At 42.3% G+C, this 16,410-nt stretch overlaps 1 protein-coding gene across 1 annotated transcript in view; it reads right to left on the bottom strand.

The window, feature by feature from the left end:
- frem3 (Fras1 related extracellular matrix 3) overlaps positions 1–14,517 on the bottom strand; it is a 31,471-nt gene extending 16,954 nt beyond the window's left edge. The window contains exons 1-2 of the mRNA XM_085276573.1: positions 9,366–14,517; positions 8,439–8,528 (exon numbers count right to left, since the gene is read on the bottom strand). Of these exons, the coding sequence (XP_085132699.1) occupies positions 8,439–8,528; positions 9,366–14,382 (5,107 nt within the window). The 5' untranslated portion in view covers positions 14,383–14,517. The remainder of the gene's footprint in view (positions 1–8,438; positions 8,529–9,365) is intronic.
- Positions 14,518–16,410: the final 1,893 nt, after the last annotated feature.

The following is a 16,410-nucleotide window of genomic DNA, read 5'->3' as shown; positions in this document are numbered from 1 at the left end:
CTGGGGACAAATGTAACATGTTTTATATCTTATTACATTACTATCTGAAACACACTACACATGTTGCTGCTGACATGATGTGTTTGCCATCATAAGCAACAAACATTCTAGCTTCATTTTTACATTTTACGTTTTCATTTTTCCAACAGTAAATAACCTGCAGAAGTGAATAAATGCAAATCCTGTACTTTTAAAACAACAGGCCCCATTACACAGCCGAATAACGGTCGTGCTGTGTGTTCCACAGCTCTGCTCTGGGGACGTATAGTGGTGTCTCTTTATGATTGCATTTACAATCATAAAGAGACACCACCACAGAGTTACATCTGGCATTGCCTGCTTGTTATCCACAGCGTGATCCACGGTTGTTTTTAATAATCTTTTTATCCAAAATAACAGCTGTCACTGCTGTTTGAAATGGCTGTTTCACATCTTCCTTTTTCCGTTGCACCTCACTCCTACAGTACGAAGAATGTGATTTGCTGTTATAATATATGCTCAGGAGGAGCAGAAAGCAGCACTACTGTTTTCTGGCTAAGAACATCAAAGCGAAGATCTCCCTTAGTCTGTCAGTCTGTCCCTCCCTGTCTCACAAAACCTTCCTTCCCGCCAGACTCCCAGATTATGTGTAGCAGAGTGACAGATGTACTCCACAAACCTCCTCCCCCTCTGTGTTCCCCTTCCTCCCTGTGTCGGCTTTGTTCGCAAAAAGGGGATGAACAACTGAGAAGGACAGCAGGCCGCAGTCTGGGTGGGCCAGATCTGCCGCCATGGCGTGCCTCCCTGCCTGCCTGCCTCCACATTTCTCTGAATTCTTTTGTGCGTGCTGTCAGACGCTGAGGCCGGCGCTGGCATGAGGCTGAGCAAGCCAAGAGTCGGGATGCCAGGCGTGCACATAGCACTTCAGAAATAAATGAAAATGGTTTAGCTTTGCCCAAAATAGAAAGACCCGCACAAAAAGTAGCTGCAAACATAGGAGCCAGATTGCTGTGCTTTATGATTAATTCTTTTGATTTATTGCAATTGTTATGACGCTCATGCTATATTAGTCTGGCTATCAAATCCAATACACTCGGCGACTGACTCACTAAGCTCACATTTCCATTAGCTTTTTAAACTGACAATCATTATAATTTCTGCTGGGATGAAATGTTTTATAGGCTCCATGTATTTCCAAACCTTCCTGTTAGCAGCCATCTAATAAATTAGCTTCACTTTGATTGATGCCAGTTGGACGGCAAAGAATGCTAAAGAAATGTGTTCTGTTATACGAGCCGAGTGACACAAACTCCTAACAAGCACTAAGAATGTGCATCAGAAAACACAGAGCAGTTACAGAATAACAGGATGACTCAGCACAACATCATGGCTTATTTACAGGACATTGCAGCCTCACAATTTCTCTGCAAAGGCGTCCTTTAACGGCGCATTCTCCCTCAGCTCATATTTACACAGCGGCACTGCCGGAACCATACATAGATGCAGTGGTACAGTGGGTCAGGCTGGAGGTATCACTTGAGAGGAAGGTCAATATGAAGCTCACCAGCATGATGCAAGGAAGAGCAACCTTCTAAGAATATCCTCATTGAGTGACAAGCGTCACGTTATTGCATTTCGTCATCAATCATCCAGTTCATATGAATACTGGTGAGATTCCTGCCAGCTATGCTCAGCATTTAATATCACTGGCTTTAAGTGTGGTCTGTTAAATCTAGAGGATGTCAAACATCTGGGTAAACAGACAAAAAAGGAGATCAGGTAAGATTCATCTAAAATTTAGGTTTCTTAGATGCAATGACGACTTTAATCGTTCAGTTTCAGTGTGTGCTATGAATCAACGAATCGAAGTGTCTGCATCACAGCATCTGTTCAGGACATTAAGGACATCTCTGCAGGAAGTTGAAAATAGCTTTGACCCATGTGTGCCAGTAGGCGGGGACAACAAAACGAAAACAAGCAAACTTAGACAGCACTGACATGTAGATGTCAAATCATGCAAAAAGTTCAAAAGCAAAAATAATGAACAAAACAACACTATTGATCAATCTAAATCTAGATTAAGGCTGTACTGAAGGATATTTCAGGCTAAAATGTTGGAACGCTGCCTCAGGGGACAAAAAATAAAACCAGTGTGAAAGCACGGAAAAATACCCGTAGACTAGCTTATTCAGTGCCCATAATTGGACACTGGTTAACATTTTGGTTTGCTAGTGATTGTTTTTAATAGCATTCACCAAATTCTTTGCTAATGCTAACCGAATGCTCACACAACATGACTTAGTCAGTTGCAATGTTAATCGTGGACCAACATTATTATGATGACATGGACATATCTACTTAAATTGTATTAATACATAATCAGTCTCTTTAACTAAATGCCTGTTCGGTCTGATCACAATGACTGAATGACATTGAACGGCGTACCTTGATTGCATATGGGGTTTTAGTGATTTAGCTGATTTACGCAATTATGTGATAAATAATGTGGCTTGCTTTGTGACCTACACTTTTAGCGCTTTATTGGTCTGCTGCTTAGCACTAATCAGCAGCTTCCCGTATTGGTGCAACGTGCACATACAGTCAGTGCTTCCCTGCATTGAACATCATTTCCCTCCACCCTGTTGTTCATACATGGTCCCTTGTGGCACCAGAAAAATTAGCATCAGGTGTAGCATCAGGTGTAGCATCAGGTGTAGCATCAGCTACCGGTGTAATGCTGAAATATAAGGAGGCTCTGGTTAAGACAACTGAGTCAAAAAATTATGAAAAACTGCACCTGATTAATCTTTTGAGGCACCTCGACTGAAACCAGGAAGTTCAAACTCTTCCTGGTGTGTCATGAATGTACCAAAACTAATCCATTCAAAAGCTGTTGAGACATTTCACTTCAGACCACAGTGAACCAACAATCCAACAAACCAGTGTTTCCTTCTCTGCAGCAAAGTCACTAGTGCGGCTGAAAAAAAAAAACATGGCACAGAGTAACTCAGTGACAGCTTTGCCACGTGGGAGCAGATAAGAATAACCGCTCTAGCTATACATCATAACTCTGCACCCCAGAAGTCCACCAGTCGCCATAAATCAAGGCTCAAGATAAAGAACAAAAAGAGAAATAGAGACAAAGAGTGAGGGAATAGCAGAGCTCAGTGAAAGGGCCGGAGGGAAACGTGAGATAGAAACAAGAAAAAAGAATAGTAATACCCTGAAGGGCTCTTAGAGAAGAGGAAAGGGGAAGGAGGGTAAGTGAGAACAGGACGGGGTGCGGTGGAGGAGGACTGAGAGGCCTTAGCTTCTTTAAGCCGCGGGGGCCCCGACAGTGGCACCATTAGCCAGTAAATCTCCCGGTGACTGTTGACACGAGTGACATGTAAGATCCCAAAACACTGTTAGGGAGCAGAGGTTTAGCATGTCCATGTCAGCCAGCCTGCAGTCCACATGCAGCAGGGTACCCTTACAGTACTGAAGAAATGTGACCAAAATGCTGCCCTTTTAAAAATATTTCAAGTTCCTTTTCCTCAGTTTCCCCTTTTCTCTTCTGGCTTGATATCATTGCACCCCTCTGGGGAGCTGCCCCCTCCAGAGCGGGCAACTCTTACGCTGGAAATCTGTGGGTTATCGGGCTATCTGAGATTGGGTTAGATTTCTGCAGAGCTGGGAGTGGGGTGACCACAGGCTTTGAAAGGGGATCCCTCTGGAGCCTCCACTCTCACATACACACCTGTCTGCCTGGGATACCACCTCACTTCTAGGCCCTGCTCTGTCTGTGGCCCTGGAGTCTGGAGTCCCATAGGAAGTGCATTCCTCTCCCCGGCTCTGAATGATCACATAACACTCAACTCACCAGGGCCCATGATCCCCCTGCAGAACTGGGAGACTATATTGTTGCAACTAGAAAAAAAACCTTATCTTAATGCAAAGCTATTTGTTCTGTCTTTGGTTTTTGTCTTCTGTTTGGGGTGCACTTTGACTTGCACCAAAGATTAAGAAGAATGAAATGTTTGTTTTTTTTTTGTTGTTGTTGTTGTTGTTGTTTTTAAATTATTGTTCCAAAACACTCCAAAATCTTTACATTTACAAGGTTTAACAGGCCTGACACAAAAGGGTTTCTTTTCTTAGCCCGTGGCTCACTGGACCCATTCCTGATGGATGGGGATATATGTGAGCTGTGTCACAGCAGGTATTTACTGCTTCAGTATCCCACTCTTTGAACGGCTGTAAGAAATTCCAGAGTTGGTCACTTGAGTGCAAGTTACTGCTTGCAAACGGTGTGAGGATGGCCCAAGTTGAATCCTAGTTTGTTTCTAAGATCATCATCACAGATCTGTTAAGTCTGGTATTCTGAGTACTTAGTAAGAAGCCATTAGTTTTTTTAAATGACCGCAGTAGCAGATGATAATTATACTGGTTTCTTTCTACTTTAGACGGGATTTGCTGGCAAATAATTATAAGATATTCAAAATTTTGTGATTAAAGATTTTTCTTTATGCCTCCAGTCTCCACCTGACTTTAAAGCAACTTTCTGCACCTATTTAACTTTCCACAACACAGAAGATGCATAGAAGGAGAGTGACAGTGAGGCTGGACAGTGGTGTGGACAATCAGTACTGATGACGTTGTCGTGTTTTTAAAAGATTTTTATTGCTCAAATCAGCATTTGAGAAAATCTTTCTTATTGTTAAACTTGTAGCAAGGTGAGGTGCTGTAAAAGTAAACCAATGACTTGAAAAACCGTTACACCTTTAAGTATTTAATGTTACATAATAGCTTTCTTGTGAATATACAGATATGAACATGTATAGAATACCTCAAATGAACCAGAGGCTGCAGAAACTGTAATGGAATCACAAGACATTAAAAAAAGAAACAAACTATGCACCATATAGTACGGATAATGCAGATCAAATGTAGAATTTAGATGTTTTTCACTGTAGATTTAAACTTTAAGCAACAGAGGAGGGTTTTTTTTTCTAACAACTGACTGCTATGCTAACTCTATGCTAATGACTGATCCTCACAGAGACCCCTGAAATCAAACCGAGTGTCTGCTCCTGACTTCTTACTAAGACCAGTGTTGGGTTTAATGCGTTACTAAGTAACGCGTTACTGTAATTAAATTACTTTTCCACTGAAAAAGTAGAGTAACAAATTACTGTTCATTTTTAGGTATTTTAATTACAGTTACTTACAATGTATTTGCGTTACATTGTAAAATAATTAAACTCGCTGAATATCATTATTTAATTTCAATAATTTGTCTCCTAAACGTAGAAGTAAACTCTGCCGCTTTAACATCGCTGTAGTGCAGCTGTACGTCATTTCGCACCAGTTTGCTTTATAGTCGTATTCTAAAGCGGAAGATGTCGGACTCGGCTGAAGCGAGTGGCTGTTTTTTGAAATGGACATATTCCCGTCTCTTCACTTACATGGTAATTGGTCGGATCACTTATTATTACAGTAATATGTAAGCTATGTCCTGGGAAGAAAAAACTATCGGCTGCTGTTAATAGCAGGAGTAATCTACTGAAGCGCCTGACACGAGAGCATAGACGAACACTTCTGAGTGATCCTTGTTCATCATCCATGGGTAACACCGCGGCAGCTCCTGCTAAGCAGGCAAAACTCGATTTTACTTCAGCAGCACAGAAAGCGTCTGAAGGTGAGCTTAAAAAAGTGATTGCAGGCTGCATTGTGGAAGAGATGCTACCGCTGCATACTGTAGAGTCTCCGTCTTTAAAAAAATGTATTTATTATTTAGAAAGTTTAATTTCTGTTGTTTGCCCACTCAAGGTTTATAGGGATTTTAAGAAGTATTTAGTTAAATTACTTATTTAGTAATTAAGTTACTTTTCTGACACAGTAATTAGATAAGTAGTTTAAATACAATATTGACTAAGTAATTAGTAATTAATTACTTTTTTAAAGTAACTTACCCAACTTACTGACACACGTGCTCTTACAAGAGCCATACTTCCGCTTTGCCTGGCCACACATACACACACATACCCACACACACAATGTCACTGGTCTGCACATCATTGGTTTATGTTTGATTAAGATCTTAATTTTCTGTATCAGCAGATACACGGACTCGCAGTTACATATGTACATGTATGCTTGCAACATTTGAGCCTGCAGGGCTTATAGAGGAATGCCAAACTGCTTCAGTTCCACATGAGGATATGTTAATTATCCGAGTGTGTATTCTTGACCTGCTCGTGAAGAAGCATCACTGGAGCGCATGTAGTGGCAGGTATCTTTTAAAGGCTGCTAAGACCCTTAGGGAGCTTCCCATATCAGTGCATCTGAGGGGTATTTCCGGAGCGTGAGGCCACATTCAGATTGTGTGTATTTGTGTAAAACTTACTAGGTTTAGAAGTGGTATGTTTACACTCGATTCAGGATTAAGAATTACTGGAGTTTACAAAGGAGGTTTAAAACCCACTGATTTTGAAAGGATGTGTCTGGATCTAGAACTACTTTGATTAGATAAGAATTCATTATAAAGAAGTTTAATAGTGTTTTTGTGGTGTTTAAGCACAGATTTCTATTTAACCTTAGGTTAGGTTAATGAAGTCGCATTTGGATTTTCTTTTTAAGTACAAAAGTTTGTTCCCTGAGGCCAGTGAAAAATGGATTATCTTGGGTGCTAATCTCTACTGACCCACCATCGGTTCTCACACAAGCAGCTCACCCACTGAGATTTGTTATCAGAGAGCCTGACCATCACTGTGCTCTCCACTCACATGCCCCTACATGTCCAGGATAAAGCCACATCCCTCAGGGGTCACCTCTTCAACACTTCACATTAGCGAGCCACCAGCTGGCTCGACTCGCTCTCATGTATTATCTCTTTGATCTTTTCCTGGACGTGTCTTTGTATTTGTGTGTGTAGTTATGTATATGTATGGTGATGATTTTACTGATAAGTGTATCCATTAAGTGCAGTGATACAGATGCAGTTCATCACACAGATGATGTGGCGCTGCCACACGTGTCAGCCGTGGTCATGTAGAAACAAGGTCTGGTTTTACGTCCCAGTATAAGCTCCACTGCACCTGGTTCAGCTGAGTTGGCTGGAAGCTTAAATAAAGTGTGTAAGCAAACAGAAAAGGGAGCGCTGAGCTAATTGAAGCCCTTGTGTTCCCTTCCTGTGGTAAAACCCACACTTAAAGACAGAAATTCTTAGCTTTAGGCATCTTATTAAACCACATGTGGAAAAATGTTGGCCTAAATGAAGATTATAGGATTAAGGCACTTTTATCTAATCTATGTTGATTAATGTCAGTGCTACTGATTCTCATTAAAAATAAATATATCACTCACAGTCTGAGGGTAAGAGTTAATACGGAGGCATTAAGGCGAAGCTAAACTAAAAACAGACAAACTCACGTCCTCCTTTTTCTCAATGGGTGTGATGGTGGTGTTAGGAGGTGGAGCATGTCCCTCCAAACAGCATAATTATAGACTAAACTTTCCCTTCAGCATTGATTGCCTTTCTAAATCTTGTTTCATATTTTACAGCCAATGCTAAAATAGTAAAACCCACCTGCTGCATTTTATCACTTTGCATTTGCTATAAATATGTAATGCTGTTAGAGGTGAATGTGACAAGGCAACGAGTGATTTTATTATACCCTGACCCATCATATACCATGCATATCCGATTCATTTAAGAGAATTCTTTAGGGTAACCGATGTCGGCTGTCAGATTGTCGCATTATGCTTGGGGTGGATATAAATAATGTTTTAATAGTAAGGCAGTGTTACAGAAAGCCTCAGTGCTTCAATGTTATGTCAGAGTAAGCGAGTAAAAACAGAGAGAGAAAGAAATTGAGCTAACAAAAAATATGAAGTTCTTATATTTTGGATAAAGTTGGTTATTTATTAAAAAGAAATTTAAGAATCTTTTAATTTGAAAATCTTCATAATGTCAAAATATTCTGCAGATTTTATTTCACAAGTCATGTCATTGAATAGTGGATACTTAGAAAGATAAAAGAAGATGTTTGTGAGACTTGCTGTAAGAGGAACCAGATATATCAGCATACCTATGCACATTTCACTGTCTCACTTCAGGCAGATGATGAAAGGTGGCGTTTGAAAGCCCAGAGAAGCGCCCCAAAGTATAGGACCCTATTGTTCAATAACAATACAGTTGAGAGCATGTGGTAGTCTTTTACTTTTACTAACCCACATTCAGTGTTTGACTTAAGTCCCCTTTGACCCCTGTCCTTTAAACCTGCTGCCCTTTCCAGTGGGGCGAACAGAGGCGGCGCCTCGGTACTGGGTGTCAGTCATGGCCAACTGCTTTAAGCCTTTGTGATGCAAACACTTAGGTGACCGACAGAGAGCAAGAAGTTTAAATTTTAAGCAGCCATTAAAAGTCAAACTCAAAGTGGCTTGAAGCCACTGCACGTTAAATATTAGAGGGGTCCTACCGTTGTCTTCAACTATGAAGTAGAAGATATCACTGGTGGCGTTGCTCCCATCCAACAGCACATAACAGATCTTCATGTCATTGATATCAGCTGTTTGCATAAAAAATATGGAGAAACAATTAGCTAAAATGATAACTGTGATGACTAAACCACTTTTATAAGGTTGTATAAATACAAAGTCAGAAAATATAGTTTACAGAGATATATTTAATCTCCTAAGACCTGAACCCTTTCAGGGCATGCAATTTTAATTTGTCTTTACCATTTGGGCTGATTGGGACCTGATGAATGTAAAAACAAAGAGTTACGTGACTTTTTTCCCTGATTTTTGTTTCTGAGAAAAATGAGATCCACATATGAGGACATTAGCTTGAAAATTTTGACAGAACAGTGGCAGCATAACGTCCTCATAAGTGGAAATCAGGCCCTTGTAGAGCAAAATTTTGTATTTTGGTCTAGACAACCCAAAATTTGATGTCCACATATGTGGACGCCAGGTCCTAGGAGGTTAAAATTGTTTTATGGGGTCTGTAGTAACCAGTTAAGCATCATTATATTAGTATAAGAATGCAGCCAACTGGTTTTAACTGAATATTATTTATTTGAATATTTTTTATTCTTTGCTTTTTCACCGGTTATAAAAAGCTGTCTTTCTGTTTTACACATTCAGGATTTGGATTTGTGCTTCTATGCATCTTATTAAATTCTATAAAAACAAGTCTTTGTAATAAATCCTGGGAGAATATCTGGTGTTCTGTCAACTTTATACTAACTCAAAGCTGTTGGCATCATGAATTCAGAACAATTCTTTCCTTTGTGCCACACAAAACATCCACTCTAATCCAATATTAACTCTAAAACACTGATGAGTAAATCTTACCTTTGAAAAACGTTGTTACAAGGTTTAAAAATGTGACATCATCTTACCTTGTGTGAATGTCTTGATGCTGTCATTGCCCACGGCGGTATTCATGATGAAGCCGTGCAGTGGAGCCTCGGACACCGTGTACTTCAACACCTTCTGGGGACTGTCCCGGTCCTCTGATCGAAGGACCTTGCTGGTGATCACAAAGCCCAGGTGTCCAGTTGGGAGGACTTTCAGTGAAGCGGCAGCCTTATTTACCAAAATCTGGGGGACACCGTTATCCACCGTATTGATGTGAATAGTCATCATTTGGGGTTTGCGTGTCTCATAGTCAGTGTTAGGGAAAACGTAAAAGTCGGTGTGAGTGCCATCGGTGACAGTGAAAGAGAAGCTGTCTTCACTGGTCTCAGTGCCATCGTGCTTATAGCTGATAAGGTTCTCGTTCAGGTCCTGCTTGGTAAAAGTCGTAATTGGCTGGGTGTTGTTGAAAAGCAGCAAACCGTGTACTGGCACTTGCGTGATTATAAAGCGCAGCAGGTGGTCTGGAGTGTCCCGGTCTTCAGCAGTAAGTTCAAAAGGTGTGATGAGTTTGGATTCGCCCTCCTCCACAAGTAGCCTCGTTATGGTTAAGACAGGTTTCTTATTATCCACATCGGTGATGGACACTCTGAAGGTTCGGAAGACGGGATTGTAGCCGTCTGTCACCTCAAACTCGAAGCTGTCCATTTTAATTTCATCATCAGAGGTGTGGATGTAGTAGATCTTGTTGCCAGCAAGCTGCAACTGGGTGAAGGTGGAAATAGGAACACCTGGGAGGTCAGTGCACTCTAAGTGCCCTCTACTAGGCGCTCTCGTGATGCTAAAACTGAGGTATTCATCAGGGCTGTTGATGTCAGAGGTGCTGAGGAGGTCAGTGGTGAGAGTTACTTTTCCACCTTCTTTGAGAGTCACACCTTTGTTAACAACATCTGGAAAAACCATATCAATGCTTCCAATGCTGATGTAAAAGTAACGGTCAATAAGTGGATTTATACCATCTGTGACGTCAAATTTCAGCAGGTCACGGATTCCTTCCTGGCCTGTGTGCACATACTGAATGAGTTGTCTGTCAATTTCATCTTGTGTGAAATTCATTCCCAGGGTGATATTTCCTAAAACGTCTCCAAATTTGCTGATACGCTGCAGGTAGCCTTGGCCAGGGCCGTATCGCACAACATAAGTTAATTCCTTGTCTTCGGAGTCAAGATCTGTTGCCTTTAAAACGCTGTTGCTAATCACTTTTGTTTCTCCGATCTCCACATCGAGGCCATCGTTAATGGCCATTCTTGGTGTCTCATCATCAACAGGAATGACCACGATAGGAACTGTTTTTTCCACTTTGTGTTTTCCATCAGATAGCCTGATTTCAAAGCTGTCTTCCTTGGTTTCAGAGTCATCATGTTCATAGACAATGTTGGATGCCTCTATGAGCTGCTCCAAGTTGAACTTCTCCACAGGGATGGTGCCAGTGCTGAGCTGCTGAACAATTGTCCCATGCTTGGGTGGTTTGATGATCTCAAAGTCCAGCTCATTCTTGGGGATGTCAGCATCAGCTGCGTTCAGAATTGGGGTGTCAATGACCAGACTCATTCCCTCCATTACCACAAACTCACGGACAAAAATCTCAGGCTTCTCATCATTGGCTGGAATGATGACTATGGGGAAGAAGTGGCGCTCAGAGAAGTTAATACCATCTGAGCAGCGGAACGTGAAACGATCTTCCACAGGTTCAACCCCTTTGTGGATGCTTTGGACATAGTAGATGTGGCCAAGGGAAATTTCTTTAATGGCGAATGCGGTGATGGCCGTCCCAGCTCTTGATTTCTCTGAGCCTGCTGCAGGTGAGATGTTCTCCACATAACCAGAAGTTGGTTGGACAATGATGGTACACAAGATATCCTCGCTGTTGGTGTCAACATCCTCGGCATGAATTTGCTCCAGAGTAATGACGTTCTTCTCCCCTTCCACTACTATAAACTGCTCGCCGACGCTGACAACAGGTGGGATGCTGTCAACAGGAAGGATTGTCACATGGACTGTCACACCTTGGATCTTGTTGCCACCAACGACCCACTGCTCTGACATGTCAGACAAAGTAAGATTGAAGGAGTCGTGCTCTTTGGTCGGCCCTATTTCACCAGATGTGTGAGCATACACAACCACCCCGTTAATTATGTCCTCCTGAGTGAATCTCTCAGCAGGAGCACCATTAACCAGGATTTCACCCAGTCTCGGAGGTTCTTCAACAATAAAAGTGAGCATGAGGTCATCTGTATCTTCATCGTGGCCCTGAATGACGTTACTTGTAATCTCCGTGGCTCCATTCTCCAGTACATCTATGGAGGCTCCGAGCAGGCCGGGTGGGAGCATAATCGTGGGCCTTTTGTCATCAACTGGCTCGATTGTGATCCTGATGGCAATTGGTACCTCGTGGAAACCATCACTTACAGAGAGCTTGATGACATCAGTGAGAGATTCTTTTCCTCCGTGCATGTAAGTTAGACGACCGGTTGTGATGTCTTCGAGCACAAATGTTTCGCCATTTGACATATCAATCCCCAAATACTGCAGCTGCCCATACTGGGGAATCTGGGTCACCGTGAAGATGATATTGTCGTCATCTGTATCCGTGTCAGTGGCGTGCAGCTCCTTCCTGGTAATGACATATGTACCGCTTTCCAAAACAGTGAATCCTGTGTTGGTGATAAGTGGAGGTTTGTTGTCAACCGGCTGTAGGAAAATGGTGAACAGTCCATCTGCTGTGTTTCCAGCTGTGTCTTCCACAGTGAATGTGAACTGAGCCACTTTTGGAGTGATGCCCAATTCCTGGTCTGGGGGCTTATAAGCTACTTTGTGGTGATTAACCTGGGCTTGTGTAAACTCTGTAATTACAGTGTCAGGGCTGTCAGTCAGTACAATTTCACCCAAGAGGGCTGGATTGTTCTCATCTGTGTCAGTCGGGGGCTTAGTGATGGTGTACTTCAAATCTCTGTCATCTGAATCAAGATCAGTATAACACAAGAATTTCTTCCTAAAGTATGTGAGCTCATATTCCTGCACTGTCATGTGAAGGGTGGTGCCTGGGAAAAGCTCTGGGGCAAGGTCATCAACGGGATGGATTTTGATAGTGAACGTGTGCTCGCCTGATTGATTGGGAGGATCGTTATCGTCCTGGACCCGGAATACAAAGTGATCGGTTACAGTGGTGGTGCTGTGGGGCCCGATGTGACGATAGAACAGCTTTCCATCCAGAATGTCCTGCTGAAGCCACTCAGTCACCACCTGCTCAAACATCTCATCTGTCTCGCTGAACTTCCACAGAGATGGGTCAGACGGTAGCTCTGCTTGCCTAAGCAGGAGTTGCCCTATGGTGGAGTATGGTGCCTCCATGACAAACTTAATAGTGGAGTCTTCTGAATCGATGTCTGTTGCACTTAGGATGAATGGAGAGATCTGCATGATTTCATTCTTGAACAACACCAAGCCAGTGTTTGCATTAATAATAGGGGGCTCGTCATCAGTGGGGACAATGGTGATGGGGAACAAAAATTCCACTTCATTACTGCCGTCAGTCATTCTAAAAATAATGTTGTCGCTATAGGTGTCGCTGCCGTCATGCTGGTACGCAACAATGCCAGCGTCTAGATCGGCAGGTGTAAAGAACTTCCTGCGTGTGCCGAGCATGGTAAGGTCTCCGTGCTTTAAACCATCGATGACTGTGATTCTCACGTCTTCCAGGTTATCCTCATCGCTAATCTCTAAATTCTGAGAGCTGGAGAGAGCTCGAGTTTGCCCTTCAAACAATAGCTGCCCTGTATTTTTGGTTGCAACAGGAGCCAGTGTATTCATAGGCTTTACCACAATCATAAAAGCAAATGGATCTGACACTGCACCATCGGTGTCTACAATTTCAAACTCTAGCTGAAAAATCCTCTCTTGTTCTGAGTCATCTGAGGGTGGCTTATAGGCTATTTTAAGCTCTTTGATGTCCCTGTGATAGAAGGAGGTGATAGGCAGGTTCTGATCATCTGTGCTGATGATATAACCCTGCTGAGGGTTCAGCGGAGACGTGATGTTGAAGATTAAGTCATCTGGGTGAGATTCGACATCTTCAGCCGACAGCATGTCACTTGTAATAGCTGTCATCACAAACTGATCAACCTCCATCATCATCATAGCTACAAAGCTGGGTTTGGGAGCAGTGTTCTCTGCACCTTCTCTGATTCTAACCATCATTTGGAAATGCTCTTGCATTATCATGTTTCCTTCGTTATCCTGCAGCTCTACCATCATTGGAATATAGTCTCTGTTTGGTGAGTTGGTTTTAGCCGTGTGCTTGTAGCGAATACCCTGCTTCACAAACTCATCACAGTCAACCATTTGGCCATTGGAAGGGTTGTTCAAAAGAGTGCCATACCTGGGAAGACCTCCAGCGCCGACCAGAGTGCTGATCTTACACTGTGTGACACCATCCTCATAGGAAAACTCCAGGCCCTTTTTGTCAATAGGATTGCTCTCTCCATTGAGCTTTTCAACATTAAGGGGCATATTCCTGGTGAGGATCTCAAGCTGCTGGAAAACAACCTCTACTTCCAACATGAAGGGGACAATGACTGTGTCTGTGTGAGAGTCATAACGAAGCTGCAGCTTCACACGATCCTTACTGGGGCTCCTTGATCCAAAATGCGTGTATTTCACTTCTTCAGATCCAAATGAACAGGGAAACTTTTTAGGGGTTAGCATCCCAGGCTTCTGGGCCAGTGGATCATTGTCCAGGACTGTGATTTGGCAGCGGTCACCGGGCTGCACTTCTGTTACCAGGTCATTCACAGGGTCCAGAAACACGGACCGCCCAAAAGGCACTCTGATCCCATTGTTAGCAACAATGATATCATCTTCATTAGGTCCGGCCCTGCGGTGATAGAGGTGAGCTGAATCAAAAGGCCCTGCACATACTGAGGCAAAACAGAAGCTGAGAGAAAAAGCCAAAAGAAGGCAACTCTTTTTACAAAGTTTGCAACTTTGCAGACAAGCAGCCATGTCTGCTGCTAGTTGCCTTGTAATTTAGTTAAAACAAGTGAGCAGCAGCAGGAGGCTGATGCTTCTTAAGTGAGAAAAAAAGCATAAAAAAAGAAACTTTGGGCCGGCTGGAATCTCCTCTGTGTGTTTCTTGTGTGGCTGCACAGACCCAAGTGTGGTGAATGCTGCAGGGCTGTGCAGGTGAATGAAACAGTAGTCTGTGACTTGCACAGGCTCCTCCTTCTGTCAGTGCAGGGAGGGGAGCCTCCAGCCCCCAAAGCTAATTTAAGAAAGACCATTGGACAAGATTGCCCCAAACAACACCTACCCTTCTCCTCTTCTCTCACTAAAAAAAGGGTGTTGGGGTGGGGGTTGGAGGATAAAATCCTATTCAAAAAAACAAGTCTTATTTGATTATATGGAATCTGTACAGTTAAAACCCCTGACACTATACTGTATAGGTTAGGAAATGTGATGTACTATAGATAGATATCCATGTTTTTTCATATGATGCATCATTTTATAAATACATTTAATTAAAAAATCAACTGAATATAATTTGATATCTTGTTCCTCCAAGTTTTTTCTTTTAGACACAAGTGTGAACATGCAAATGTGTCAGAATGCAACCCAGTTAATGTTCCCTTTAAAAGGGTTAAAGCTAAGAAATAGTAGAAAAACAGTAATAAAGCCTTTACCCAGCGATAAAATGATTCTTTAGCTATTTAATCGATTTGTTTTTAGTTACTTTAAAATGAACAGTGTCTTCTGATGTTTGATCACTGACCTGTGTGATATCACACGCAACTTCATTATTAAGGGTGTAACCTATCCTATCAACCAATCCCTTATATTACCATGGAGGGCGGACTAAGAGAAGGCAATGTAATATGCCCAAACAAACTATCATTATATCAAAGATGAGCCAGTCAGCAGGGATTCAGACACTGAACAGGATTCTTAGAGTATCAGAAGAATAAAGTTTAGTATCTCAACCAAAGGCGTGTCTGTGCAGAATGATGACGTGTGGAGATATTTCTGTTCTCTTCTAGAGTTAAGGGCCTCTAAGTTCAGGCAACTTTCAGCTCCGGAGGGGCCATTTGTTCCAAACATGGGGACAATAACCTGGCATCAGCTGGCACAACAGGTGTTGGAAACTGTTTGGTCTCACACACACACACACACACACACACACACACACACACACACACACACACACACACACACACACACACACACACACACACACACACAGAAAAAACATTATACAGCTGAAAATATGCCACCTAAGCCACCTGTGATGGAAATAAATATATAATACGCCGCATAAATATAGCACGGGACATCTCTGGCTTCATTTCTCATAAAGTTTAGTTGCTGAGCAAGCGCTTGTAATAACCGAATCTCTGCAAGCAATGGCTGCGTGTTTTGAGGTTAAATAAGATTCAAATGAGGGAAAGTCCCCTCGTCTGTGATTACAGCATCTGCATATTTCATGCAACCGAACACTGTTGTTCGGCAAACTGAGTGCGCAAAAGAAAGTTTCAGCAGAATAAGCAGGTGAAGAAAATTTGACGTTCTTTTTCTGCAGTGACAAAGCAGAGCGTGGCCACATCGAGCACTCACACTGGATGCAGCGAGAATGTGAGAATGTGTATTCAGTATGCTACACAAGGTCATGTTAAGATAAAAATACCTAGTAGCCTTTTATGGGTCATCTTTTAAGTTGAGCCTGACACTTGACGAAGTGATCCATGTGCAGCGCTCGAGCATTTTCACACTTTCCTTCCAGCTGCAACGCTGGAAATGTTTGAGTTTCGTTTTATTGTAACCGCTGACTGTGACATTTCTACGTACTAGGAAAAATCTTCTTTTTAAATAGTTTAACACACCAGTAAATTTATCCAGTTATGGACTGATAATGAGTTGCTTGTATGGAAGAATTTGTTGCTAGGTAGGGCACTTCAGTGCAATTTATGCTTCAATATAGTGAAAAATGAACCTTCAGAGCTGCTAGAATTATTATTCAGTGAAAGTGCTGCTTCTTTA

This window comes from Mchenga conophoros, linkage group LG6 (assembly GCF_057382185.1).
Source record: "Mchenga conophoros isolate Kocher_MC1m ecotype Shallow Benthic linkage group LG6, M_conophoros_male_GT1.1, whole genome shotgun sequence".
Classification (NCBI taxonomy): Eukaryota; Metazoa; Chordata; class Actinopteri; order Cichliformes; family Cichlidae; genus Mchenga; species Mchenga conophoros.
Note: the sequence above shows the minus strand (reverse complement) of the source record. Positions and strands in the feature narration are given on the sequence as shown.